Genomic DNA, 27,753 nt, shown 5'->3' with positions numbered 1-27,753 from the left:
CTCTCTAGTAAAGAACTTTTTCCTAATATCCAGTCTGAATCTCCCCTGGTGCAACTTGAGGCCATTTCCTCTTGTCCTGTCACTAGTCCCTTGGGAGAAGAGACCAACACCCACCTCTCTGCAACCCCCTTTCAGGTAATTGTAGAGAGCGATAAGGTCTCCCCTCAGCCTCCTCTTCTCCAGGCTGAACAACCCCAGTTCCCTCAGCCGCTCCTCATAAGACTTGTGCTCCAGACCCCTCACCAGCTTCATCGCCCTTCTCTGGACACGCTCCAGCACCTCAATGTCCTTCTTGTAGTGAGGGGCCCAAAACTGAACACAGTATTTGAGGTGCGGCCTCACCAGAGCCGAGTACAGAGGCATGATCACCTCCCTGCTCCTGCTGGCCACACTATTTCTGATACAGGCCAGGATGCCGTTGGCCTTCTTGGCCACCTGGGCACACTGCTGGCTCATATTCAGCTGGCTGTCAATCAACACCCCCAGGTCCTTTTCTGCAGGGCAGCTTTCCAGCCACTCGTCCCCAAGCCTGCAGCGTTGCCTGGGGTTGTTGTGGCCGAAGTGTAGAACCCGGCACTTGGCCTTATTGAACTTCATCCAATTGGCCTTGGCCCATCAATCCAGCCTGTCCAGATCCCTTTGCAGAGCCTTCCTACCCTCGAGCAGATCAACACTCCCGCCCGACTTGGTGTCATCTGCAAACTTGCTGAGGGTGCCCTCTATCCCCTCATCCAGATCATCGATAAAGATATTAAACAAGGCTGGCCCCAAAACTGAGCCCTGGGGGACTCCGCTTGTGACCGGCCGCCAACTGGATTTCACCCCATTCACCCCAACTCTCTGGGCTCGGCCGTCCAGCCAGTTTTTTACCCAACAAAGAGTGTACCTGTCTAAGCCACGAGTCACCAGCTTCTCCAGGAGAATACTGTGGGGAACAGTGTCAAAGGCTTTGCTGAAGTCCAGGTAGACAACATCAACAGCCTTCCCCTCATCCACTAGGCGGGTCACCTGGTCATAGAAGGAGATCAGGTTGGTCAAGCAGGACCTGCCTTTCATGAGCCTGTGCTGGCTGGGCCTGATCCCTTGGTTATCCTGCACATGTCCCGTGAGCGCCCTCAAGATGAGCCTCTCCATAATCTTCCTGGGCACCAAGGTCAGGCTGACAGGCCTGTAGTTCCCCTTCTTGTAGATGGGTGTCACGTTGGCAAGCCTCCAGTCGTCCGGGACCTCCCCTGTTGACCAGGACTGTTGATAAATGATGGAGAGCGGCTTGGCAAGCTCCTCTGCCAGCTCCCTCAGCACCCTTGGGTGGATGCCATCAGGCCCCATAGACTTGTGAGTGTCCAGGTGGCACAGCAGCTCATTAACTGCTTCCTCCTGGATCATGGGGAGCCTATTTTGCTCTCCATCCCTGTCATCCAGCTCAGGGAGATGGATACCCTGAGGATACCTGGTGTGGCTGTTAAAGACTGAGGCAAAGAAGGCATTAAGTACCTCAGCCTTTTCCTCATCCTTCGTGACAATGTTCCCTGCCGCATCCAGTAGAGGATGGAGATCCTCCTTGGCTCTCTTTTTGTTGTTAATGTATTTATAGAAGCATTTTTTGTTGTCCCTCACAACCGTGGCCAGGTTGAGCTCTAGCTGGGCTTTTGCCTTCCTAATTCCCTCTCTGCATGTCCTAATGAGGTCCTTGTATTCTTCTTCACTTGCCTGCCCCTTCTTCCAGAGGTGATAAATTCTCTTTTTTTCCCCAAGCCTCAGCAAAAGCTGCTTGTTCAGCCAGGCCAGTCGTCTTCCCCGCCGGCTCTTCTTACGGCACATGGGGACTGCCTGCTCCTGCGCCTTCAAGAATTCCTTCTTGAAAAACATCCAGCCTTCCTGGGCCCCTTTGCCCTTCAGGACCGTCTCCCAAGGGACCCTCTCAACCAGTGTCCTGAACAGGCTGAAGTCTGCCCTCCAGAAGTCCATGGTAGCAGTTTTGCTGACTCCCCTCCTTACTTGGCTAAAAATTGAGAACTCTATCATTTCATGGTCACTAAGCCCAAGACGGCCTCCGACCTTCACTTCTCCCACCAGACCCTCACTGTTCGTAAACAGTAGATCAAGCAGGGCACCTCCCCTGGTAGGCTCGCTTACCAGCTGCGTCAGGAAGTTATCTTCCACACACTCGAGGAACCTCCGGGACTGTTTCCTCTCGGCTGTGTTATACTTCCAGCAGACATCCGTAAGTTGAAGTCCCCCACAAGAACAAGGGCTTGTGACTGTGAGACTTCTGCCAGTTGCTTGTAGAACGCTTCATCGGCTTCTACGCCCTGGTCGGGTGGTCTATAACAGACCCCCAGCAGGATATCCGCCTTGTTGGCCTTCCCCCTCATCCTTACCCATAAGCGTTCAACCCTGTCATCACAATCATCAAGCTCTATACAATCAAAGCACTCCTGGACGTACAGAGCCAGCCTACTTCCTCTCCTTCCTTGCCTATCCCTCCTGAAGAGTTTATAGCCCTCCATTGCAGCACTCCAGCCATGCGAGTCGTCCCACCATGTTTCTGTGATGGCAACCACGTCATAGCTGTTCTGCTGCACAATGGCTTCCAGCTCCTCCTGTTTGCTGCCCATGCTGCGTGCATTGGAATAGATGCACTTGAGCTGGGCTATCGATCTTGCCCCCGACAATGGCACGTCACCCCTAGGCTCATCTCTAGGTACCCTGGCTTCGTCCCCTTCCCCCTTCAAATCTAGTTTAAAGCCCTCTTGATGAGGCTTGCCAACTTACGAGCAAGGATCCTTTTCCCCCTTGAGGATAGCTGAACACCGTCTGCACTCAGCAGGCCCGGTGCCGTGTAGACCGCCCCATGGTCAAAGAATCCAAAATTCTTCCAATGGCACCAGTCTCTGAGCCATGCGTTGACTAGGTTTGCTTTCCTATTCCTATCAGCATTCCTCCCTGCCACTGAAGGGATTGAGGAAAACACCACCTGTGCTCCCGATCCCTCAACCAGTCTCCCCAGTGCTTTAAAGTCCTTCTTGATCCCTTTCAGGCTTCTTTGCTCAATCTCGTCCCTGCCAACCTGCAAAACCAACAGCGGGTAGTAATCGGTGGGCTGTACCAGACTAGGGAGTTTCCTCGTGACCTCTCTCACCCGGGCCCCAGGGAGGCAGCAGACTTCCCTGTGGGTTGGGTCCGGCCGGCATATTGGGCCCTCTGTTCCCCTCAGGAGGGAATCGCCTACAACAATTACCCTCCTTTTTGTCTTAGTAGCGGATGAAAGGCTGGTCCCAGCTGAATGTCCCAGACTGCCTTTCTCATATATTTCTTGAATGGCCTGTTGGACTCAAGCTTCTTTGCCATTAGTAACCAATGAGACAATTGCTGAGTAACTTGGTTTATATTCTCCAGTATCTACTTACAGTATTCCTTCGTACATCAGATCAATACTTTATGAGGTCTGCCTTGTGTGGATCAGGAGACGATCCCTAAGTAGACCAGCCCTGTGGATCAGTAGCTTCATAACCTTTAGCCTGCATGATTTCCCTTTATACCAGCATTTATTGCATCCACAAGTTCATATTTCACAGTTATTGCTTCTCTTTTTACTATTTGCTGCTTGTCAGAAACATTCAGCAAATGTCCAAGCCAGCTCATCATACTGACATTTAGTAAATGATGGAACAGTCTCCCTAGGGTGGTAGAGAAAACCACATTACTTCAGTCTTGTAAAACTAGGGTATAACAAAACATCACAAAGTCCTCTGTTGGTTGTGGGGTGGTGATTAGGATGAGTAAAAGCTAGTTGGTATGTTCCATGGCTGATTTCTATGACTCTTCTGATTATTGTCAAGTGACTTTGAACTGGTGAGTAAAAATCGACACGCTGGAGAGAGCTCTGTATGGAATATTTCCCTCTCATGTTCTCAGAGGCAGTGATGTGCAGGTATGGTTTGGTAGGGCTGGTCTGCATAGATCACATCAATTACTCTTCCATTTCTAGACAGCTGCCAATTTACTCCTGGTTAGGAGAAAGTCCTGGTCTGCATATTCTTAACCTTTCCTATAGTGCAGGAGTTTCTGGCTGCTGTCAGATAATGGACTAATTATGTTTTCAGTCTAATCTGAGATAAGAATTCCAAAGTTAATTGGTAAGAAACTGAAAAGGAGAAAAAAGCTGAGCAGCTGCCCTCTGTTGCCCCAGGTCTAGTTTCTGGTCACTGGGCAGGAGCCCTGAGGTAGACCTGAATCATACACTTCACTCTCAGTATTCGACCTACACCGGTAGGGATGAAGAACTTAGTGCCATGAAGGTCTGAATTAGGTAGTTTCATGGATTTGGAAAGAGATCCATATTCAGAGTCGGTGAACCAGTCTGGTTAAAACAGTGGCTCTGAGCATGCTCTGCCCCCTGGGATCTCTCTCCCCTTCAAGCTACCCTCCTCACCCCACTACTTGGCTCCCACAGTTTTGTTCAAGTTTCTCTCCTGGTGTGTTGGGTAAATGAGTCTATCCTGGCTTGGCAATATGAACAGACTTTTCTTGTGGGGAGATTTCTGGTGTTCCCTGGTTTTGCTTAGACTAAAATAGCCTTGAGTTCAAGCCTTTTCTTGTGGACACTTCAATTTACAGCTTCTAGGTAAACCTGCGTGGCCCCGGGAGGAGGAAGCCTTGCTAACAGTTTTGATGATAAATGCCTGAGTGTTGTCTGTGGGAGCCTGGGGAGCTCTCACAACTGTGAGGTGACACATCCATTGTGCTGAGGATCCTGTGTGTCAGTAGGAAGAAAAGGAGAGAACCACTTTTTCCCTGTTCGCTTGCCCCCTTCATCAAGTTCACATTTCCCTGGCCAGAGAGATTCCCCTGCACCAGCCGTGTCCCAGCCACCAGCTTTGTCCACTGCCACTCATGGGCACACTGCCCCAGGTGCAAGGGCATCCCTGCACAGGACATAGCCCCTGGTGGCCCCCATCCTGCAGCCCCAGCTCCCAGCTGATGGCTCTTCACACTCTGCCAAATTATCTGTACCTTCAGAAACGGCTGCCATGCAGGATCTGCCTTTAGCCGGTGAGCATGCTGCCTTGGGCCTCTCCAGCTGGCTCCGCTCTTTTTCTCCTGTTTTTCCTGAGTTCATTCCTTTTGTGTTGCTCTTCCTTTCCCAGCCTTTACGTCTTTCCTACTCCATTTTTAAAAATCTCCCCTTCTCTAGTTCTTGTGGGTGCTGATGAGTTTATTTTACTATTTTTTTTTCAGCTTTGTTTTTTGATTCCTCTTTTGCTGCCTTTCTCTCTGCCCATCTCTCCTTCCTTTCCCTGCCCAGTTCTTCCTCCCCCTCTCTCTAGGAGGGATGCTTTGCTGGGGCTGATTGATGGCCCATTAGAAAAAGATTAACAGGTGGAGGCTTGACTAGAGAAACAGATGTCAGGGAGGGAAGGAGAGACAGGGGAACAGGTGACCTTTTACACAAGCAAGATGCAAGCATGGCTTTTCAAACATCAATTGCTCCCTACGACAGTCTAAGAGAGAATGTGTGGACAGCAGAGAGGAAGATAATCCACCATCATAGCCTGTCACTTTTTTATGTTGCTCATTCTCACTGACATAACCATTTGATTCAGGCTGAAATTGGCATCTCTGTTTAGCATATGGACCTCATGTTCCTGGCGAGTGTCATTACTGCCTGGCTCTCTGTGAAGTGATCTTCATCTCTCCCTTCCCATGTGCACTTGCTCATTCTTTCTCTGTCTTTGCTCTTACGTCCCCTCTTCTCCCCCCCATTGTCAGGATGGTTTTGTTATTCAAATGTAGTTATGGATGGAAATTGAGCCATCTCCTCTTTTTGATTTTAAAGAAATGGACTATTTCAATAAAAATCGGCAACAAGGAGTGCAATAAATTAACAAAGGGCATGGGAAGGCACAGATATGAGGAGCTGTTTCCAGTCCATTTGCTCACCTGGGAGGATCTGGGCCCCTTGGATTCCCAGAACAGGGGTCAAAGCAGACCCCAGCTTCAGGGGGAGGGTCAGACCCAGAACTGCATTCCTCCCTCACTTCCCCTTCCACCAGTTGAGTAAGTAACAGGCATGGTCAACACAAAGGCTACCCTTCAGAAAAAAAGTAATTTTGTAGTCTTCAGGGAGAGACCATGACTCCCCTTCCTAGCGGGGACTAATACTGAGTTAATGGTAAAAACATTGGCTCTGACCTGCAGGTACTCACTCTTTTGTTTCTGCCATGCCAGGAGTGTCTGTCCTCTCTTGCCCTAAACAACAGGCTTTTGCAGTTTTCTTGTTCCCATCATTTTATGTGATGCTTTAAAGAGTGACCTGGTGGCCAGGCATAGCTCAGACCAATGTGAAGGAAGAGGAGAGTCCATTTCACAGGGGACAGTGAGAACATGGCATCCCTCATCAATGACATCAGCATAGCCTCTTTCTCCCTCTGAAGCAACATTTCATCATTCCTGAGGAAACGGTCTAGACTCTTTCCTGACATTGTCAGAGAAGTTTTGAAGGCTGCACACACTGAAGAAAAAGTAATTAATTCAGAAAACAAAAGGAGGAGTAATTTAATTTGCTCAGACTTGTTCCACGGACGGAGTCATTAAAATACTTTCTCTCATATCCACAAACACATCGGTCTCTGCTGGGAGGAGGCTGTATCACAGGGGCTGAAAGATGTGTCAGAGATTCAACAGAAAAAAATGCCTGAGGCAGGGTCAGGTTGCCTTTTTTTTTTTTTAACACAGTCATCTTGTGTCATCCCTGGAGGTTTTCACCGTGTGCATCTGCCTTCTTCTCTTGCTGTCAATTTTTCTCTTTTCCTCACCCTGTCCTGCTCTTCCTGTCCCTTACAAGTAGGTGTTAGGAGTTGTGCCCCTCCTCGCTGTTGTCTTATTTATCCAGTCTGATATTTGCTTGGGTAGTTGTTGAGACCACTCTGCAGACAGCAGCATGATAAAAGACTGCTGGAGTAAGACCTAACTGCTGGATCAAGAACTAATGCATATCAAAGATTTGGTGGGGAGTGGATGAGAGAAAATGGGGAAGGGAAAAAAATAGAGGGGAAAGGGGCAGAGAAGTGCAGTGAGGTTTAGAGGAACATGGAGAACTGTTTTCCTATCATACAAATGTTTTCAGAATTTCAGCAAAAAATTGTGCCAGCTACCTGTGGAAACCTCAGAGGAAGAAATTCTTGAAGAAAAAGGCTGACCACAGATCAGCCACTTTTGTCCTGCTTCGAAAAATACTCAAGTTCTTTGCACAGTGAAGCAGCCTTTAGCTGGAGGACCCAGGGTATGGAGTAGGATGTGGAGAGACACTTGGTCAGCCTTGGCTGTGTGAATGGTTGTGGGGCTCCTGACCACCTCTAGTGAAATAATTTGTTAGGGACATAATCTATGATGAAGGTAGTAAATGTGCAAAGGAATTGGAGTGCAAAGGTTGCTCTATCTAGCTCTACTCTAATCTCTCCCATGGTCCTTCACAGCTCCCTACAAAGCCTGTCCCCTGGGAATGGTAGCACTTTATTTCCCATAATTTCAGGGCTCTTTCTGTTCTGACTCTCTGAATTTGCCTTTTCTCCAGCCAGAGGAACTGACCAACATCTTGGAGATCAGCAACGTTGTCTTTACAAGCATGTTTGCCCTGGAGATGATCCTGAAACTTGCTGCTTTTGGTCTCTTTGATTACCTCCGCAACCCCTACAACATCTTTGACAGTATCATCGTCATCATCAGGTGACAAGGGCCTTGGGCATCAACTGAAATACACATAGAAAAGAGTACCACACAGCTCTCATGTTTTCACGTGTTTTTTCCAAAAGGATTTAGCAGCTATACTAGGAGGAGCTGAGCTGATGCACAAGGCCAAGGATTGGGAGACCAAGATGCCCTTTCCCAACACTTGGCAACCCTAGGCAAGCCGTGTAGCATTTCTGCCCCGCAGTTGTCTCCTCTGTATAATGGAGGCAATCACAGTTGCCTTGCAAGTCCACCACAAATATTAGCTGTGAAATATTTTGCAAATGCACAAATGAAGGATGCTACAGAGGTTTAATGTGTGATAGAAGAGCTTGTCTTGCTGGAACTTAATGCTGCAATCCTTTCCTCATTCCTGCAACGTGCAGTGCCATGTTCATGTTCTGAAGGGAGAAATGCAGCTTTCTACACATAAGCATAAACCTGTAGTATATACTTCTAATTATATCTTGTTCAAACAGATTTTCTCTCTTACACCTATATACATACAGCTAATGCAGAGGTGATAACTTGGATTAGCACTGTTATTCCTCTGTCTCTTCTTGTTTGTTCATTTCTCCTCTGTTTTGTCCCTCACACTCCCTCTACCTCTCTGGGCCATAGCATCTGGGAGATCATCGGCCAGTCGGACGGGGGCCTCTCTGTGCTGAGGACTTTCCGTCTCCTGCGGGTGCTGAAGCTGGTGCGTTTCATGCCCGCGCTGCGCCGCCAGCTTGTCGTGCTGATGAAGACTATGGACAATGTAGCCACCTTCTGCATGCTCCTCATGCTCTTCATCTTTATATTCAGGTGAGGAGGCAGTTGTCTTACAGTGTTTTGGAGAGGCACTGCATGGCTCATGTGGACAGCAACTCTGGAGCGTGAACTCGTCTTGCCCATTGCTCTAGGCTCAGGCAGCACTGACAAACATTTATTTGCTCATAAGGGCTGAGGTTACTGCTGCCACCAAATGCCTGCGTTGAGCATAATGTCCTATTGCAGGATAGGTGAAGTCTCTTGGTAATCGACACAGGCTGCAGGGACAGTTCAGTCTGGAGGCTGGCTCTGACAAAAGGGCAGCAGAAGGCACCCAAGAAAGTTTGTCAGTGCATCCCGTGGATGCGGTGGTAGGGAGATGAAGAAAAAGGAGAGCAAGCAAGAATGATGGAGAGAGCAGGTCTGAAGAACATGTTGGAGGGAATACGTGAGCTTTGAGGAAGTGCAGATGGGAAACAAGGTTTTGTGGTGAGCTACAGGGGTGCAATACACAGCTCCTTCTTCACAAATAGGTCCCAGTGGTCTGGCTGTGTTTTTCTAACCTTCTCTCCTGTGGTGCTACATTAGATTGTTGGGAAGCAAAGAGAATCACTCTGACGAGCTCACTGTGGTGGCAGAGATATTTACATTTGATGCCATCTCCTCCTCGTGTCTCAACAGCATCCTGGGAATGCACATCTTTGGTTGCAAGTTCAGTCTCAGGACGGACACAGGAGATACAGTTCCTGACCGGAAGAATTTTGACTCCCTGCTGTGGGCCATCGTCACTGTCTTCCAGGTGACCCCACTTTGCTCTTTACGGGTGGGCCAGGGCAAAGTGAAGAGGATCAGAAGGTGCTTTTTCTCATTGCAGAGCATTGTACTTGCTCCTGACACCACAGAAATTCACACAAAAGGCTACAGCATGTGATGTTTGGAGGAAGAACAATTGCGTGTTGTAGCCAAGCGACTGGTGTATTTCTCGGGGGGGGGGGGGGGGGCGCTCCTTCCTTCCTAAGAGACACTTTGCAAAGGTCACTTCTGATGCGGCAACTCCTGTGTTTAACACCATCATCCCAGCACGTGGCTGCCCTCATGGTTGCTCTTGTTCTTCTTGCTCAGCTAATGTAATCAGAGCAGTACCACAGCTGGACGGTGACAGTGGGCAGCGGGTGTATGGTTATGGGGAAGTTAAGAGGCCTGATGTGCATCCTTTCACTGTCTTTTTCTGGGAATCCCCTTCGTGTTCTTCCTTCATGTTTATGTTTATGTGGCCTCTGCTCCTGGTTGCAGATCCTAACCCAGGAGGACTGGAATGTTGTGCTCTATAATGGCATGGCCTCCACCTCGCCATGGGCATCCCTCTACTTTGTGGCTCTCATGACGTTTGGCAATTACGTGCTCTTCAATCTGCTAGTGGCCATTCTCGTGGAGGGGTTCCAGGCTGAGGTGAGTTGCCACCAAGGCCTCATCAGGAGGAGGAATAGAGGCGCTAAAAAGGGGACCTTTGAGAAACTTTGAGGGTACTGGGGTGGGGGACTCCCAAAGTATCACACCTCTGTCATTTCCCTTGCTAAGTTCAGGGTGGGATTCACTTAAAAAAAAAGATGACAGCGTTAATCCTTGCAAGGAAAGAGACAAGTCCTCTGGAAGGGAGTTCACAATTTCCATCCTGTGCAACAGACCCTACCCTACTAGGGTGAGTCCTTTGCCCCTCCAAAAGCAAGAACACAGTACCTCGGCCATCCCAGGTCACATGAGACTCTTTCCAGTGATCACACTGATGCCTGGCTGCCAAGGAGGATTTTACAGTTGTTCCAGCAGTGAAAGGCAAGAACAAATGTTCTTCTCTGTTTATGAGTTCCCAGCTTCTAAATTTGTGTGTTCCAGGGTGATGCCAACCGGTCATACTCAGATGAAGATCAGAGCTCATCAAACATGGAGGAGTTAGATCAGTTCCAAGAGGTCCAGGAAGGCTCAGGTACAATATCTCAAACAGCCTCATTTGCTGACCTCCCATTGCTGTTTAGTGAGAAATCTGAAAGTAGATTCTGCAGAAAATTCACTCCCACCTCCAAGGACTTACTGTTTTTAATTTTGAACTTTATGCTAGTTTGTGGTGTTATCTCTGGAAAAAACAGAGCTGTGTTGGCATCCTGAGGAATGCGATAGCGAAGAGGAGCAGTTCTTGAATGACCTAAAGAATGGCAAATAGGAGTGAGAAGTGAGACTGTCTCTGTTTACCTTCAGGGGCACTTTTTCAGGAACACTGTGTCCGAATCTGGGACCCACATATGGATAGAGGATACCAAAACATTAAAAAGGACTCAGACAAATCTGGAAGTCTTGCCTCATAGCAAGACGCTAATGAAGCTTAGAGAAACCAGAGAAGTGACTTGATCACAGACTCTGTAAGTGCCGACCGTAAGGAGAGATTTCTGATGGTAGATGGCTCTTCAATTGAGCAGAAAAAAGCATAATGAGATTGTAAAGGTTGGAAGCTGAAGCTAGACAAATTCAAACTGAAAAAAACCACATATTTTTAAGGAAAGATAATTAACTGTTGGAACAGTCTTCCTACAAACTGCCAGGTAAGGTTTCCACCCCTCGAAGTCTTTCCCTGAAGACTGCAAGTCTTTCTACGAGAGGAATTATACCTCAGACAGGACTTGGTAGCAGGGAGCAGCAAGAGTAGCTTGCTCCGCAGTGGATGGCGAGCCAGGAGCTGAGGGGTAGGGACAGCCAGGCAGGAGGGCAGGGACCACACCGACAAAGGTACAGTGCTCACACAAGCTAAGCAGAGCAGGTCTGCTGACACTAGCCAGGGTCAGCCAGTAGTTCAATGATTGCCAGGCAAGTCCACAGTAATGAGGCAGGTCCGAGGTCAAGCCAAGAAGTCCTGTCAGCAAGACAAGACCAAGATAGCAAGGTGCAAGGACAGGCACAAGCATACTCACAGCATAACCCAGACAAGGACCACAAGCCCAGGTCTGAGCTTAAAGGCAGCTCCCACAGCAAGGAGCAGTGGCTCCGCTCTTGCCTTGTCACAGCTCTTCCCTGCATCTTAGCTGTTTTCACACCAGTCTGGTCCTGGGTTACACGGCTGCACCATACCAGAGCTTACCCTGAATGTAGGCAGCCAATCCCTTAGGAGGGCAGATGGGGAAGAGTTTGCAGAGCCTGTTGGTGCACTCACAGCTGTGACACTGTGTGCTGGTGAGGATATGTGACCTTCATTATGCAATAGGTCAAACTAAAATGATTGTTCCAGTCCTTTCAGGCATTAAAACCCAGTACCCCATCCTCTCCATTCATCTTGACAAATGCTGATGGTCATCCACAGCACCTAACATACCCCTCAAAAGTGTCCTGGATCTTCAAGGTCAATTTGAAGAGGTCCAGTGTAGTAGGATAGACTGGGATGAAGAATATGATTGCAGGAATTTAAAGGTGACCTCAATACATGGGTGGCTGTGGGTCTCCCCACATATTAGTCTCTTCCTCAGTGTCTCAGCCTAACTGCTTTAAATGGACAGTCTGACAGTCGGTGGTATTTGTGCAGACCTGAAGATGCATGTGTCTGTTCTTGGCATGCAGAAGCATGTTCTCCTCCCCTCGCTGCCAGGGTTTGGCTTCGTCCTCTGCCCGTCAGCCTGAGTCTGCCTGACCAGCACTCTGCTCGTCTGTCTGGCCCCAAGGAAAGCTGTTATCAGTTTTGGGGACTGAGGAGAATACTTCAAAGACTTCCCAGCTTGCACTGCTTTTGCCACAACACCCTAAAGGAAGGAATCGATGTTGATTGATGCTAAACAGCTAATACTCTGTTAGCTGCTGCTAACATGCTAAACAGCTTAGACATTGAAATGGTCACTGGATAGTGGGGAACCCACCTTCTTCTTTTCTTCTTTCGGCATCTTTCCACCCAGATCCCAAGCTCTGTGCAATTCCTGTGACACCTAATGGACACTTGGACCCATCCTTGCCCTCTTCCAACCCGCCAGTGGCTGCTGGGCTGGTCACCAACTCTTCACGCAACTCCCTGCAGCCTGACCAGATCCGTGTTGCTGTTGACTCCCGGAAGAGCAGTGTGATGTCCCTGGGGAGAATGACCTATGACCAGCGGTCCTTGGTGAGTGAGTGGAAATGTGTGTCATAGACTTCTTTTGAAGTCCAAGCACTCTGTTGTCTTTCTGCCATCATCTGGGGATTGCTGTGGAGGATTGCACTGCTGCTGTAGGCTTCTAACACAAGCACATTGCCTGTCTTTAGGAAGCCAGGTCAGTTCATGTTATTTATCTAAATTTCCAGATTATTGACATCTATTTCCAGGTTATTGATCCATATTCCATTGAGTATTGAATTCAGCTCTTTTATATTCTTCTGGTGGGAGAGGGGAAACACCAAGGAAAGAGTGTCCCTCTTAGAGTGAAACTCATTTTGTCCTCTTGCCCTATCCTTGTTTTCCTAGAGCATAGGAAACAAAATGATGCCCTGAGTGAGTTAAGAGCATAGGAATATCTGAGTGATGCCAGAACTGCCAAGTCCCATAACAAGATGGGTTTTCTGGAACACTTTGTGACAATGAAGAGAGAAATCTTGACTTGGAGCTCCCCATAGCAGGTCCTGCTGCCCTGTAGCGCTTCCCGAAGCACTGCTCGCTGTCCAGCCAATGCACTTGTCCACCTTTTAACATCAGCTTCTGGGCTTACTACCCACTGCCACACGCAGCTTCAGGGGACTGCATCGGTGCTCAAAGGGTTCATGCTCCTGTTATTTCTAAACAGGGAGAGCTGGCAGCCACGTACTATATGATAAGTTGCTGATATAGTTGGACTAGACTGTAACCAACAAGCCTCGTTTCTTCCATTTACTAAGACTGTACTCAAAGACGGTGTGTCAGATTATCCATCACCCTGTACCTTGTGTTATCCTTTGCCCCAGGGCAGCATAAAAAGTTGCCAATCAGATTTTTGGAAAGCTTTATTCTTGCTCTGTGCTGGTGTAAGTAACAACATCAGGTACCTGGCCTTTGGCTTTATTATTTACCTTCCCCGTAAATGCTTTGCACACAGATGGTGCTATAAAGTAATTACAGCCAACACCATTGCTAAGTCATTATCAATTTATTGTCAGATTTACAGAGATTGCCACTAAATTCCCACCATGCAACTTCCTCGATAGCTAAAAAATGGCAACCTTCTGGCTTGGGGGCCCAGGGAGAAGTCTGTGATCTGAAATAAGATTGCATGCTCCCTCCTTGCACCCAGAGTCTCTGAATTCTCATCCCACTCTCTTACAGTCCAGCTCCCGCAGTTCCCACTATGGTGCCTGGGGCCGCAGCAGCGCCTGGGGGAGCCGCCGCTCCAGCTGGAACAGCCTGGCCCGGGGACACAGCCTGAAGCACAAACTTCCCTCTGCTGAGCATGAATCCCTCCTGTCTGGGGAGAGGCACAGGGTGGCAGATGGGGAGCTGGACAGGACAGGAAGGGTGTTTCATCGCCGCCGGACGCTCTCCCTGGACAACAAAGGCTCCTGTGACCTGCTGGAGTTAGCCTCGGTCCCGTCTGGCCACAGAGTGACCCAGAAGCTGGGAGCAGTGTCCGGGGCCAGCGAGCATCAAGACTGCAATGGCAAAATGCCTAGTATTGCCAAGGAGATCTTCCCAAAGATGAACAACCGCAAGGAACGGGGAGAGGATGATGAAGAGATAGATTATGTGAGTACTTGGTGCAGGGAATGTAGGGTTATACCGCAGTGTTGTGGGACACCCCAAATCCATCCTCAAGTTTCAGTCTCCATGCAACGTGGATGGGACAGCTTGCAAAGGTGCTTTAAGTACTGCTGGAGGACAACATTGAACACAGGTGGGACCTTCTAGGCCCAGACAGGCCCAAACCACATTGTCAGGCTGCCTGCAAGGCAGTTGTACAGGTGGGAGGAAGGCAGATGTGAGGCACGTGCATGGTCATTTGGGTGGTGTTATTTCAGAGCAGTGCAGCCAGTGATCTTTGTGATCAAAGCCAGTGAGCTTTGCATGGGGAACATCGACGGATCAGAGCAGGAAGCACAGGCACAAGAGACAAGGCAAGTGCATTTTGCAGTGCCAGCCTGGGAGATGGCAATGCCCAATCTATGAGCAGATCAAAGCATGGAAAAAATGGAGGGATGGTCAGTAGAAATTTAAACAGACATACATGCTGTATGAAACTAAATCACCTCCGAGCCCAAGTGCCAACAGAAAACCAGCCTGTCCTGGGCTCTCGTTTAGCTGCGGTAGCAAGGAAACACCGTCACTCCAACAGCTCTGAGAAGGCATCATGGACAACATCCTGCTCTAGAAAGGACACCAGCAGTTTTATTTATAATGATCTTGGGAGGAAACCAGATGCAAAGAGGTAAACAGGCCCTGGCAAAGCAACCCCTACCTCCTCTTCAGTGGCTTGTTGCTCTTTGAGTCCATTTGGGGTCTTAAAGAATGGCAGGTAGTGCACCTGGGGAACTGCAGGTAGTAGTGTTTCGGGGTCAGATGTGAAAGGATGAGTGCCTCTCTCAGGCAAGTGGGAAGGTAATGAGTGGCACTTGCTTCTGCTGCATCCCTCCAGAGCCTGTGCTTTCGCATCCGGAAGATGATGGAAGTCTATAAACCAGACTGGTGTGAGTTACGGGAAGACTGGTCCATATATCTCTTCTCTCCACAAAACAGGTTTGTACAGTTTTTGCCATGAGAGCGTTGAGAAGACGGGGCAGATACTGTTGCCATGCTGGCCACATTCCCTGAGCTGCATGTTAGGTTGCAACTTTAAACATACCAGCTGGGAATGTGTTTTGTCTCCTCCATCTCCCCTTCTATAGCCAAACAACAATTCTCTTCCTTGAGTCTGGAGATAAAAGGAAGAATGAGAATCCTAAATAGGTATTGTGATTTTTCCCTCCCTTTGGAGCATCCCATTTTTCTTTTGTGTAATCATAAATATTTATAGCAAAGCAAGGCAGGGAATACTAACATTAACCCAAAAAGGAGAAGGAATGTATTATTAACAACTCCATAATACTGATATTTCCTCCCCTGATAACAGAACAGTCTCTCCATTTAATTTTTGGTCCTAGTACCAACTTATCAGCAGTCATATCACAACTTTTAGGGCAAAGTTAGATTACTTCTTGCCTGAAAAAAAGAAATTTGGGATAAATTCTTCCCGCTAAAGGGGTCTTCCCACCAGGAGAAAATGTCCGTGTATCCCAGCCAACAGTATTCTCACTCACGTGCATTGCCCCTTGAAAAGACGGGGGTTTCATTACAGGTCACGAGGGAGAGCTCTTTGCTCTGTGTGACATCTATGTTAATGGGCACAGTGTCTTTCAGAGCTGACGGAAGTGTGGTCCCCATGACAGCCAACATACCTGCCTCTCCTCAGCTTTCAGCATGTGGCCTCTTTGCCCTGGGGTGGTACAAAGTATGAGTTTGGGAGGAAAACTGAAACTCAGCCTCTTCTCTACAGGGCAAGAGAGGAGCACAGAGCCATAGTGGTTAAGAAACCACTCTGGCACTGGGGCAATGGATGAAGGTTCAGCTCCTTGCTCTACCCTTGCTCTGCTCCAGGGTCCCTGTGTGACTGTGGGCCACCCTGAGATATTGCCATGGCAAGGGACTTCAGTATTAGTGATAGGAGAGCTGTCACGTCAGAGCTCGGTTTTGGCCAGACCTCTCAGTTCTTCTTCCTCATAGCTCCTAACCTTGCTCTGCCCAAGGCACAGGTGCCTACTGGAACTCTCTTGCAGGTTTCGCCTCCTCTGCCAAACCATCATTGCTCACAAGCTCTTCGACTATGTTGTGCTGGCCTTCATCTTCCTGAACTGCATCACCATCGCCCTGGAGAGACCGCAGATTGAACACAGAAGCACGGTGAGCACCATTTCCTCCCACCTGCTTTTTAGCACAACCTCTGACAGAGGTTTGTAAGTGCTCGTGGCACTGGTATGACCTCTGGAAGAACTTCAGCATTAAACACCATCTCCCACTCATCTATTCAAATGCTCAAGTATTAGTAATTCACATAGTGTATGCTTCCCCTGCAGGGTCTTATAATGGGGCAGCCCACTTTATAATACTCTTGGAGAGTAAGAAAGTCCCTCAGACAGAATCACAGAATCACAGAATCAGTACGGTTGGAAAAGACCTGTAAGATCATCGAGTCCAACCTGGGGGGGGGGGGGGGGGGAAAAAAAAAAAAAAAAAAAAAAAAAAAAAACAAACAAAAAAAAAAACACACAACCACAAAACCCACGCCACACAACAACAATAACAAGCCACAACCCACCCAACACCACACAGCACCATGTCCATCAAGCTACATCCCACAATGCCACATCCACACGCTCCTTGAATACCTCCAGGGAGGGTGACTCTACCACCTCCCTGGGCAGCCTATTCCAGTGTTTCACCACTCTCTCAGTGAAGAACTTTTTCCTAATGTCTAGCCTGAACCTCCCCTGTCGCAACTTGAGGCCATTTCCTCTAGTCCTGTCACTAGTCACTTGGGAGAAGAGACCAACACCCACCTCTCTGCAACCCCCTTTCAGGTAGTTGTAGAGAGCGATAAGGTCTCCCCTCAGCCTCCTCTTCTCCAGGCTAAACAACCCCAGCTCCCTCAGCCGCTCCTCATAAGACTTGTGTTCCAGACCCCTCACCAGCTTCGTCGCCCTTCTCTGGACACGCTCCAGCACCTCAATGTCCTTCTTGTAGTGAGGGGCCCAAAACTGGACACAGTATTCGAGGTGCGGCCTCACCAGAGCCGAGTACAGAGGCATGATCACCTCCCTGCTCCTGCTGGCCACACCATTTCTGATGCAAGCCAGGATGCCGTTGGCCTTCTTGGCCACCTGGGCACACTGCTGTTAAGACACCTGCAGTTAAGAGATGACTGGCAAAAGGGACAGAGATTGAGAATGGAAAGATAGAAGTAACTTCCATTCTGTAGGAATGGCATGTCATCATTCGTGTATGCTGCTTTTGGGCTATCTTGGAGATGGCTCAAGCTGGCAAGTGAAATGGCTTTTTCTGCATGTCTTCCTTAGCTGAACCCCAGACTCTACTGCACTTGCACACAGTCCAGTGGTCAGTGCCCAGCAGCCCTTTGGGAAGGAGTCCCAGGTCAGTGCAGCAGGTCAGGACTGAGCAGCACTGGCAGAACTGGGCAGAGAGTGCCTTGAAACCAGATTTGCAGGATGCATTGCAAATCCCATCCACTGTGCTCTTGCAGAGTTGTGTAGGATCCTGTCCCAGCTGTGGCACAGGGCTGAGCCAAGGTGTGTGAGCTAAAAGCTGCCCAGTACTGACCTTTGCCAAAGGCACCTCTCTTATTTCTCCAACTTTCAGATCAAGAAGTCAGGATACATTTAAGGCCTTTTTCTGTTTCTTTTCTAGGAGAGAATCTTTCTCACTGTGTCCAACTACATTTTCACAGCAATTTTTGTAGCTGAGATGACATTGAAGGTAAGTTACTGAGGACATGAACAGCTCAGAGCCTTTTCCCAGTGTCAGGAACAATGTGGTTCATGTTTGCTCAGCACCCTTCTAAAATCTCTCCATCTTTTCAGTGTGCCAGTCCTTCCCCTCTACCTTGGTAAAGGCAGACACTGCCTGGGATTGAGTCCTCTCTTGTCAGGCATGGAGGGGATGTTTATCCTAGGCTTTAAATCTAAAGGGATCTTAGTATCTGGGAGGAATAGCTGGCCTCCAGGTATGGATTTTGTAATAATGTCAAATGTCTGTTCCCTTCCTCCTGGAGCAAGAATGGGGAAAATAACAATATGAATAACGTGCTCTTAGTTGAGATAATTATTTAATAGGTGTCTAAGTACTTTACCGTAATAGGGAAATCTTGTTATTGCCCTTTTGTGATTGGGAGAGTCCCAAAACTAGGTAAAGATAGTCTAAAAAATAGGTGCCTGAACTTAAACCCTCTAAAATTCATACCTAGATTACGGCCATGATTTTCAGGGTGTTCAGCTCTCCTCAAGACCAGCGATGTCTGTAGCACTTGCTAGTGTTGAGGACTGCTAAGAATTGAACCACTCCCTTAGGAGCCAAAGTATGGCGTTTGGTGCCCAATTTTACCTCCCAGGTGATCTCTGTACTGGGAGACTTGCCCTAGGTCTGTGGTATGGCAGGGAAAGTTCTCCTGCATGTTCCCTACAATGTCCTGTTGCTCAGGGAGGCAGAGGAAAGGTGAGAGTACACCATGGCCCTGTTATTTCTGGAGTTACAGGCCACCACTTTCCCCAAAGACTTTTTCCTGCATAGCCTTCCAGGTGAAAGGAAAAGATGAAAAGACAACATGCCAGTGTCATGTGGAGTTGATAACTGTTCCCCATCCTCCCCCTCTCTCCACAGCTGCCCTCTACCAGGCAACATGGAGAGGAGCCATGTAACCCCCTCTGCTCTCCCCTCTCTTGCAGGTGGTCTCTCTAGGCCTGTATTTTGGGGATCAGGCTTATCTCCGCAGCAGCTGGAACATCTTGGACGGCTTCTTGGTCTTCGTGTCTCTCATTGACATTGTGGTCTCAGTGGCCTCTGCTGGTGGTGCCAAAATCCTGGGGGTGCTGCGAGTCCTCCGGCTGCTGCGCACCTTACGTCCCCTCCGGTCAGAGCCCCACTGAGCCCTGCTCAGCCCCCTCTTCCCACCAGGCCCCCCTGGAAGGGTCCCAGAGTCAGATCCCACTGTGCCAGGCAAAGTGTGGTCTTTGACAAGCCATAAGCCACAGGGAGGTTCCTATTACCTGTATGGCTCTGGCCCTGGAGGTACCTCATCAGACCACCAACCGATGGGACAGAAGAGGCTTTTTGGTCACAGGAGAGTGATCCCCACTGATGGGTCACTGCACAGGGAGAGCGGGGGTCCGCTGCTGCTGAAAATGCTTAGCTTAGGCCAAACATCCCTGCCCTGTCCCTCTGTCACCCCTCCCCTTCCTTCCCTTCCAGAGTCATCAGCCGAGCCCCTGGCCTGAAGCTGGTGGTGGAGACGCTCATTTCTTCCCTCAAGCCCATAGGAAACATTGTCCTCATCTGCTGTGCGTTCTTCATCATCTTCGGTATCCTGGGTGTGCAGGTAGGTTGTTACTGCCTGTCAGACAGCCCCCATGCCCCCACCCCTACCATGGGCACCTGTACCCCCAGGTGCTACAACAAGCACAGGGAACCCAGCAGAGCAGGAGGGACAGGCAAGCCAGGAAATTTTCTACACCTGACTTCCTCCATGAGCTGTCTCCCACCATAATGTCCCCTCGGCCTTTGGCAAGGACAGCCAGGTGCTTGGCAGTGCAGGCATTGCTGGGTGTGTGAGACAGGAGTTAATGCTCACACCTGGCAGGAGTTGGATCAGGGTTTAGGTCAGCGTTATAGGGAGAGCCCAGGGCTGGCATAGTACAGGGCTCACTGGGCACGTCCATGTCACACCACAAGGACAAGCAGCTCAGTGCCTGCTTGCACGAACCCTGCCTCCAGTCAGCTCTGTTTCTCCCCCTCACCCTGAGCCCTAAATCCACCCACAACCTTCTTTTTTTTTTTTTTTTTCAAATTTAATCCGCTTTCTTTTCAGCTGTTGCATTGCAGAGGAGCAAGGGCCTGGGCGTTACTTCCATCTCAGGGAATGCACTATACTTAGTCTGCTCTGATGCATCTGTACAAACGCACAATCCAGTACCTTCCATATGGGGAAAGGAGCCCCGGGCAGAAGAGCCACAGCAGTGCAGTGCAGTTTTGCGAAAAAAAGTATCTGAGAAGCAGGGGATGTTTTTTCTGGTTCTTTACCCTCAGATGAGATCTTCTTTTCCCATCAGCTCTCAGTAACTGGGAAGTAGGGAGGGGAGATTCCTCTTGGGGACTGAATAGAAGATTTTTTTTTTTTCCTTTTGGGCCGGTGGCTCTAATTGCACCCAGAAAGGCTGCCCTAAAGTCTGTCAGATGGTAAAGACTTACAGTCACTGATGGCCTGGGGCAATGTAAGAGGCTGAAAAGCTGGGTGTGGGTTTACAAGGGTGGCTCTGGCTTCTTAGCAATATTTGAGTCTGTGCTCTATATCACGTTGGTGGTCCTCCCTACCTGTCATGCTCCACCTGGCTTGCAGCCCTGCAGCCCACCCACCACCTCACGAGCTTCTGCACGTCCCAGGGAGTGTGGGGAACCCTGTGGGGAAAGGGGCTGATGGGGTGACTCATCTCCTGCAGCTCTTCAAGGGCAAGTTCTACCACTGCCTGGGAGTCGACATCAGGAACATCACCAACCGGTCTGACTGCATGGCCGCCAACTACAAGTGGGTGCACCACAAGTATAATTTTGACAACCTGGGACAGGTGAGTGTGCCCACAGTCCCCCTCTCTGATGGGAACCCAGCACAGGGTTTGTCTCCTCCTATACGTACCCCTCCCTGGGGCACAGATGCAGTGCCTGGAAAGCCTGAATCCCTGGGCCAGGAGAGGCAGTTATTTGGCATGGGTATCCATGCAGAAGCTGTGTCATTAGTGGGTCGGTATCAGGACGATGCTTACAGGTTGCAGGGGGAAGAGAAGTGGTGGCAAGCAGAGAGCTTGATTTTCTTTTTCCTCCTGCTGCGAAGCAGATGTTCTTCACAACCTCTCTCCTCTGGTGGGTCTGGCTGCACATGGCTTCCTGTCCCCCCTCCCTCTCCTCTGCGGGGGAAGGAGCAGGTTTTGATGTGTGCGGAGACACAGGCAGGAGGAGTATTTCAGTGTTGTGTGTGTTGGAGCGTAAACCCACAATTTTTTTTTTCCCAGCCTGCCAGATGCACCTGCTCCACATCTGCTTTGCTTTATATGTTGCAGGCTCTGATGTCCCTCTTTGTTCTGGCTTCCAAGGATGGCTGGGTCAATATTATGTATAATGGACTGGATGCTGTGGCTGTTGACCAGCAGGTATGAAGACTCCCTTGTGAAAGGACCTTTTTCACTTTCCTCAGGCTAGTAAGGCAGAAGCACATTTTAACGTTCTGCTTCAGACACCTTCCTCAAACCAAAAGTCCCTTCCAGTGCCCTTCTGAATCCTTTGCTCACCTATTTGCAAGGAGTCATGGTCATGCCTGGTCCATGCAGGGAGGTGCAGCTGTGGCTGTGCAGTGGGTATATGTAGTAATTCTCACCCTCTACTCAGTTTGGATGTCATAGCAGGCCTTTGCTATTTGTAATGATGGAGCAACAATGTGCCTTTCTGGGCGTGCTGGCTCACTCCTGGCCCACAGATGGTTATTTTAATACCCTGTAAAGCAGGGACTGTTTGGCTGCTGCCCACTGCATCCCTATTCCTCTGCTGCTAAAGCAAATTACCTTGATAGTGTCCAGTGTAGGCACATGCCACGGGATGCAGTAGCACAGACTTGAACCTCGGGCATGATGCTCCATTTACCTCTGAACCTCTGCACAAGGTGCACCACTGTTGGCTTTGTAGGCTTTTTGTCAGGTGACCCAGTCAAAGTCAGGGCCTCCTTTCTCTCCAAGCCTGAATGACATTTCTATTCTGGTCTCGTTGCCATTTTGGTGGGGTGTAGATGTGGTCTCTACTTGTTCTTCAGCCAAAGGTGTTCCGGTGCCTGGACCACCCATTTTACTACATACTGGTGTTGTATTCACCCTACTGCTGGGGCTGTGCCTGAATGGTGGGTGACTCTGTGCCCTTGACTCCCACCCATCCCATCAATCGCCAGCTGATGCTGAAATCCAGTCAGCCAATCACAAACCTCCTTGCCTGTAGCCCCAGCTCTTCCCAGCCCACTCCCCTGATTTCCATAACCCCTCACCACCTCTCCAGCAGCCATTCACCATGGCAGGTCCCACCCCCATCATTTCCATACCACCACTCATCCAACTGATTGACTGCTTCTGTTCTTCCCCCTCCTCCAGCCGGTGACCAACAACAATCCCTGGATGCTCCTCTACTTCATCTCCTTCCTCCTCATCGTCAGCTTCTTTGTGCTCAACATGTTTGTGGGGGTGGTGGTGGAGAACTTCCACAAGTGCCGGCAGCACCAGGAGGCTGAGGAGGCGCGCCGGCGGGAGGAGAAGCGTCTGCGCCGCCTGGAGAAGAAGCGAAGGAGTAAGGCACAGCCTAAGTGTTTGGTTGGTTCGTAGGCCAAGGTTTTCTGAGAAAAACCTTCTCCTCTTCTTTTTCTTTCCTGACGGACTGGTCTCCAAAATGCATTGCTTGTGGCCGTGCTCTCAGCCTTCCTCCCTATGCCACTGCCGTGTCACTAGACACCTCACCGGGGCGGTCTGGGGAAGAAGGGTGGCTGACGAGGTCTGCTGGGACTCCGGGGAAGCCTCTGGGGTTTTAGCACCCTGCCCCTCAGGAGATAACATGTACCAAAAATACACCTGTGCACCTGCTGGCGTGTACTGTTGGCACAGGATGTGCATGTATCGGTACACCTCCTGGGCTTGGGATAGTCCCACCAGGGCTTCCTGCAACCCAGCTGATGTTTGGGGGAAGACATGGTTAGGCCATCCTTTGTGTTTAAACCCAAATTTAAAGAGGGAGGGGAAAAAAAAGAGGAAGACCCCTGTGTTTTGTTCCTGGCTCTTTCCATCAATGTTGCAGTGTCACTCCTTGGGGTCTCAGACTCTCAGGGGTTAAGCAAGCCCTCTTCCTGGTGTTTCTGTCCTCTTCTGTATTACTTTTAGACAAAAATTGCAACAGCACACTTGCCCCTGGAAATCATCCCTACTACCCCAGACTGATGGTTTTCTTCCATTCACAGCCTGTGGCCATGCTCTCCCTTCCTCTGCTCTAGTTTTTCCCTCTCTTCTGTGACACCCTGGGGCCTCTCCTGGAACCATCTGCTCCCTTTTATCATTTGTCATCTTAATTTGCCGAGGCATGAAATGCTGATTTAGCACCATTTCCACAAACATAGACTAACAGATTTTCTTTCTAGCATTCCTTCCCTTGTCTTTTTCTACTTACGTTTTTCCCCACTTCTACTTTGCTCTTTTTTGCATTTTTCCCTCCTTCCTCTGTCCCGTATCTTTTACCTACCCTTTCTGTTCTTTCTCTTTCCTGCCATCATTCCCTTTTCTTTCAACACCTATCACCACTTTTATGCCTGCTCCCTCTTCAGTGTTTCTTACCCATTTCTCTCTTTCTTCCAATTTCTTCCTAACTCTGCCCATCTCCCTCTTTCCACTGAAGAGGCGCAGCGTTTGCCGTACTATGCTACCTACTGCCCCATACGCCTCCTTATTCATTCGGTCTGCACCAGCCACTATCTGGACATCTTCATCACTTTTATCATCTGCCTCAACGTGGTCACTATGTCCTTGGAGCACTACAACCAACCCATGGTGAGTGAGATCATGGAGATAAGCCCTGGGTCTAGTCATTATGTTATTTTGCTACAGCTCTCTGATGATCGCTGCCCACCAGCATAGGCAGGGCACTTGAGTGTCTCTAAAAAAATACTGTCAAAGTGTTGCAAGAGTTAACGTAATAGGCAAAGTTATGTGAGGAGTTTCATATGTATCCAGAAAGGTAGCCCCTACTCAGACACTTGTTATCCATTAAAATCAGTAGAGAGAAGGCATCTAAGTAACAGTCGGGCCCCTAGAAAGCATGGTGCAATTAAGTCTCTGTGCTTTGCATTATTAAGTGGATATGTGGGTCACCCAAATTTAGCTGCCTGGTCTGCTTTGTATCTTCCTCTGGATCCTAACAGGAGGAGGGGTGGAAGCAGCAGTGTTCTGGGAGCTTCAGGCTTTGCATTGGATTTCCAAACGTCAGTCCATTTCCCCTGCCATATGGCCTGAGCTGAGAGGACTAGAGTGGCTGGTTGTATGTCATGGGATGGCATGTCTTTACTAAGCCACCTTTTTTCTGTAATAGAAGCTGCAGGGCCAAAGCCCAGCCTCTCTCAGCTGCAGGGGGTGATTCCCAGTAAAGGGCCTTGAAGGCCAAATAAGTTTTATACTTTGGTTGGGGAAGACCATGTACTTCTCAGTGTTCCTGGCAAAACTCTAGATGCCTTTGATGGAAAAAATGTATGCTGCACATATCAAAGGACCTTTCTGCCTCCATATGTAGACAAAGCATTTATCATGACATCTGCCCAGTGGCATTTCAGTTTTCTCTTCATGAGACACTTGGTTTAGGTGACAGCCCTGGTGTCTGAGCAGATGCTGTCCAGGCTAGCTCAGGCTTTGATCAGGAACTGAATCTGCGTGTCCTCATACAAATCCACTGCCAGGGTCCTCTTTTTCTTGCCCATCTTGCCCAACTGCCCAGCTTTTATCATGCCCTTGATGGTGCCCAGTTTTACTCTGCAGGAACTCTCAACCTTTATCTGTTGTCATCCTCACATCAGGCCTTTGTTCCTGAACAATTCACTCCTCTTCCTTACTCCTCAGCTCCTTTCCCTGGAACACAGGTCCAGTCATGCCAGCCTGCTGTCAGGTTCTGCTCCAGAATCTTGCCAAAGCACTTTGAACACTTCCAGTATGAAGTGCCACCAAATGCTGCCTGCTGCTCACACTGGTCCTCAGTGGTGGAGAAGGGGAAGTACATAAAAGAACCAGAAGCCCAACAGCTAAGAGATATGACATATGCCTGGCCCAGACCAAGGCACAGAGGGGTTTCCTCCCATCAAAGACAACATGTATCCACAACTGGAGTAACCTTTGTGCCTCACTCCTGGTTGATAGCTATGCCAGTGCTGTTAACATGGTGGCATCCAGGTGGCATGGGCTACTGGCAGAAGAGGAGGCTGATGGTATTTGGTGGATTCTCCTTGCAATAGCCTCCTCCTCCCCATTATGCTGAGCAGTACAGGAGAAAGGAGCAATAACCAATCCTGAGAACAACATGGGGCAGAGGGGCCAGCTGGTGGTTGCCCTTAGTAGGCAGTTTCCACATTCAAGTAGGTAGGAGGCATGGGGCAGCTTCCCCACCTCCCAGTGAATTCCTGGCACTCAGGAGAGTCCTTCCACAGGTTATGTGCTTGATGGTTGCTTTTGCCTCAATTCTTTACCCTCTCTTTCTGCTGGCAGTCCCTGGAGACAGCCCTCAAGTACTGCAACTACCTGTTCACCACCGTCTTTGTGTTAGAGGCAGTCCTCAAGCTGGTGGCATTCGGTCTGCGGCGATTCTTCAAAGACAGGTGAGCAGGGGGTTATGTCAACCATGGGTGTGGGACAACTGGGTTTGGGGTGGAGGTTTTGAGGATGGATTCCTATCTGGAGTGTGAGGTGGTAGCAGAGTGCCCTGACTGCCTCCTAGTTCTGCACAGTGTGGACCTAGCCTCAACCCACGTGAGCCACGATGCCTAGGCAATAGTAAGAGTTGTCCAAAAATTGCCTCTTGGTTGGCATCTACTGGTTAAGCTAGAAAGCAAAGGAGGTGGGGTTAGAGAGCACCATTTTTTTTCCTGCCCTTGAGGCAAACTGGGAGCATGCTGAAGCAGAACGTATATAATGAAGCTGATTTGAGGTAGTAAGGCCATAAAAAGCTGAGCCCATTAGTCAAAGCATAGCACCATAGTAACACAGCTCCATGCTTTCAGATCAGGCTGGCTTGCCTCTGGCTGCTCAGGGTGTGTGCAAAGTGAATCTCTGTTTGTCTCAAAAGCCCATATAGGCTGACTCAGCGTGGGGCCTTGAACTCATACATAGAGAAATATTTAGGTTGAAGTGGAGAAGATTCACTTTCTTTTTCAGGGAAATGAAAAAACTCCATCTTCCTTTATTCTCTTCAATTTTTCTTCTTAAGGTGGAACCAGCTAGATCTGGCCATTGTGCTGCTGTCTGTCATGGGCATCACATTGGAAGAGATTGAAATCAATGCTGCTCTCCCAATTAACCCCACTATCATCCGGATCATGAGGGTGCTGCGTATCGCCCGGGGTGAGAGAGACACTGGCCAGAGGCAGGGTTGTAGGTGGCCATGGAGTGGGACTTGGTGCCATGACTCATTGAGCAGTGGTTGTAGAGTCATGGGCTTGCCCTGTCCCTAGTCCTGGGAGGGAGGCAGGTGATGTGATGAAGGACAGCCTGGAGGCTAAGGTTTTTCTGGCTTCCTTTAGCCAGGCATTTAGATGCAGTGGTTTTTACAGGAGGTGAAGAACCCAAGAGGGTGAGCAGATCATGCAAGAGCTGAACTTTCCCTGTTATTCTTTTATGGGGCAAGTATGGCAGTGGTTTTTGGAGAAGGGGCCACCAAGCAGATTGAAGTTAGCATAGGGAGGGGACTGAATCTTCCTGGTGGTGGCCAAGATGTGCTAAGCTGACTGGAGGAAGAGAAAGTGATGGAATGAAAAATCAGAGCAGAGGGACGATTGTGATACACGTTGCTGGGAAAAAGAGGGCTGTTGGCCAGACTGTCTGGATGAAGCAGAAGTCCGATAGGCATGAGTGGCAGAAACAGAGTATTTAGTAAGAAGGAGATGGACTGGAGGAGGAGGAACCACTGGGGTGGTACAGACAAAAGAAGTGGGGAAAAGGGAGGAGGCGGCCACGGGGGACAATCCAGTTTTTCTAGCGCAAGGAGAGACAGGACATCTGTCTTGCGCTACTGCCATTAGTAAATCACACAAAGGATGGATCTTCTGAGCTCAGTCTGAGCAACATTTCTCTTGTGCTTGTTGTGGCAGTCCTGAAGCTACTGAAGATGGCCACAGGAATGCGAGCACTGCTGGATACAGTTGTTCAAGCCCTGCCACAGGTAAAACAGACCAGCTCCCCCAAAGGCTCTCCTTTTCTGCACCCTTTTTCCAAAAGGTTGATTCTTGTGGAGTCTCAGATGTGGTGTCTACTGTGTTGTGCAGGCAACTGCCTGAAGGTGATGTCCAAGTTTTCATGTCATTCATGGGGATACAGCTCTCCTCAGATATGTGTTGCCCAGGTTATCATGTCAGTCATGGGAGTACAGCTTACCTCACATCTCTGTTCTCCAATGGGTGAATGAAATAAGGCTTGATTCCTGGATAACGGCGGATTTCTTCCCATCATGTCTAGCTAGAGTCTAACTGTTTGAGGCTAGTCCCCAGCTCCTCTCTCCCCTCTCCATAAGAAGGAAAGAGTGACTGGCACCATTTCAGGAGGAAAAGGAGGTCTTCGCGTCTCTGATCCTCTCACCCTTCTCTGCATGTGCCCCCTTTTTCCCCCCTCTCATTCACACTCCCGTCACTCCTTTTCTTAGCCAGTGCCTCCCCCTTCCTACTTTCTTTTCTTCTTTTCTCCTCCTGGATCCCTTTGTGTTTTGAGCCTCTCACATAT

The 27,753-nt window shown here is 49.3% G+C and overlaps 1 protein-coding gene across 1 annotated transcript in view; it reads left to right on the top strand.

Annotated features, from left to right (window-relative positions):
- The window catches only part of CACNA1I (calcium voltage-gated channel subunit alpha1 I), a 166,020-nt gene that overhangs the window by 123,876 nt on the left and 14,391 nt on the right, over positions 1–27,753 (top strand). Inside the window, exons 10-28 of the mRNA XM_059817088.1 lie at positions 7,577–7,728; positions 8,353–8,538; positions 9,166–9,283; positions 9,778–9,933; positions 10,375–10,465; positions 12,411–12,613; positions 13,784–14,200; positions 15,087–15,187; positions 16,264–16,387; positions 17,909–17,977; positions 18,943–19,127; positions 19,466–19,592; positions 20,710–20,835; positions 21,325–21,414; positions 22,396–22,588; positions 23,681–23,832; positions 25,531–25,640; positions 26,249–26,382; positions 27,129–27,199. Of these exons, the coding sequence (XP_059673071.1) occupies positions 7,577–7,728; positions 8,353–8,538; positions 9,166–9,283; positions 9,778–9,933; positions 10,375–10,465; positions 12,411–12,613; positions 13,784–14,200; positions 15,087–15,187; positions 16,264–16,387; positions 17,909–17,977; positions 18,943–19,127; positions 19,466–19,592; positions 20,710–20,835; positions 21,325–21,414; positions 22,396–22,588; positions 23,681–23,832; positions 25,531–25,640; positions 26,249–26,382; positions 27,129–27,199 (2,805 nt within the window). The remainder of the gene's footprint in view (positions 1–7,576; positions 7,729–8,352; positions 8,539–9,165; positions 9,284–9,777; positions 9,934–10,374; positions 10,466–12,410; positions 12,614–13,783; positions 14,201–15,086; positions 15,188–16,263; positions 16,388–17,908; positions 17,978–18,942; positions 19,128–19,465; positions 19,593–20,709; positions 20,836–21,324; positions 21,415–22,395; positions 22,589–23,680; positions 23,833–25,530; positions 25,641–26,248; positions 26,383–27,128; positions 27,200–27,753) is intronic.

Source organism: Gavia stellata, chromosome 4 (assembly GCF_030936135.1).
Source record: "Gavia stellata isolate bGavSte3 chromosome 4, bGavSte3.hap2, whole genome shotgun sequence".
NCBI classification, from domain to species: domain Eukaryota; kingdom Metazoa; phylum Chordata; class Aves; order Gaviiformes; family Gaviidae; genus Gavia; species Gavia stellata.
The sequence above is the reverse complement of the archived record's forward strand: the minus strand, read 5'-3'. Positions and strand labels throughout refer to the sequence as shown.